The sequence below is a fragment of the Penaeus monodon genome, chromosome 28 (genome assembly GCF_015228065.2).
Source record: "Penaeus monodon isolate SGIC_2016 chromosome 28, NSTDA_Pmon_1, whole genome shotgun sequence".
Taxonomy (NCBI): Eukaryota; Metazoa; Arthropoda; class Malacostraca; order Decapoda; family Penaeidae; genus Penaeus; species Penaeus monodon.
The window spans coordinates 4863186-4864347 of NC_051413.1; the positions used below are offsets into that span (position 1 = coordinate 4863186).

Sequence of the window (1162 nt, forward strand, 5' to 3'; positions counted from 1 at the left end):
GTGAATATTGCTGATGAACCTGGTATATTTCTTTCTTTCTGTAAACTCGCTTTTCATTATAACCATTGAACTGGTATCATTTTTCATGGCACTCAATATACATACCATAATGAGAATGAATGATTATACAGCACAGTACATTCTTATTTATACCTTATCTACACTTGTGACAGTGAACCCCAAACTCTGTTCATGCACTTCATGTTGAGATTATTATTATACAGAAATTTCTTTTGTATTTCTGTTGAAATGTAAGAGCATTTCAGATGAGGACTGGTGTACATGTATTATTTACTGTACTGAGTAAAGAAGTTCATTGGAATTTAAAAGTGATGTAGCTTTTCGATTTACTTCCAAAATGGATTTTGTTAGTGAGGGTTTATTTTTTAAGGTGTTTATTTTCCATAAGGTAGCTATCAAGGTTTGTTAGGTTTGGAATGAGTGTGTAAATAATAGGATAGTTCAAAAGCATGATAGTTATTGTTATGAAGGAATAGAAATTGAGTAGGTGTATTTATATAAAATTTTATTAGAGTGTTCCACCAATTTAAGTATTTTCAGAAATGGTGAATGAGGCCTAACATTGGCTTGCAGACTAAATTAATCAAGCCTGCATAGTCATTGTACATTTCTTTTAGTAGATTTAAATAGTAAAAAACATTATTATATAGTTTATCTTAGGGATAAATTGAGATATAAATTTGTGTGATACACATGAATCAGATGGACAGATACTCTCAGGGAGAAATAATATTTGAATGAAAATAATTTTAAGAATTTGTCTTGAAATTAGAGAGTGAAAATTTATATTCATTGCCTTTCTTTGTCATTTGCAGAGATGTCTGCTCCAAGTCCAAACCCAGGGAGTGCGGCCTCCCCCATGGGTCCTCCGCAGCAGGCTCTGTCACCCATGCCTCCCCCCCAAGCCACCTCCCCTGCTGTGGGTCCTCCTCAAGCACCCTCACCCATGGGACCCCCTCAGGCCCCTTCACCCATGGGACCCCCAGTGATGTCTCCTGGACCTAGTGCTCCCCCCAACCAACCAGGCCCTCCAGGGGCACCTAACACATCAATGCCTCCACAGGGTCCTAGTCCTCACCACCCATACCCTCAGGGGCCACAGGGAGCACAGGGGTGGCAGCAACCACCAGGTCCCTACCCA

The 1162-nt window shown here is 39.5% G+C and overlaps 1 protein-coding gene across 1 annotated transcript in view; it reads left to right on the plus strand.

Moving 5' to 3' along the window:
* Window positions 1-1162, plus strand: part of LOC119591307 (transcription activator BRG1-like) — a gene marked incomplete at its 3' end in the record, with an annotated part of 18291 nt that overhangs the window by 1655 nt on the left and 15474 nt on the right. Inside the window, 1 exon segment of the mRNA XM_037940034.1 lies at window positions 837-1162. Within this exon segment, the coding sequence (XP_037795962.1) occupies window positions 839-1162 (324 nt within the window).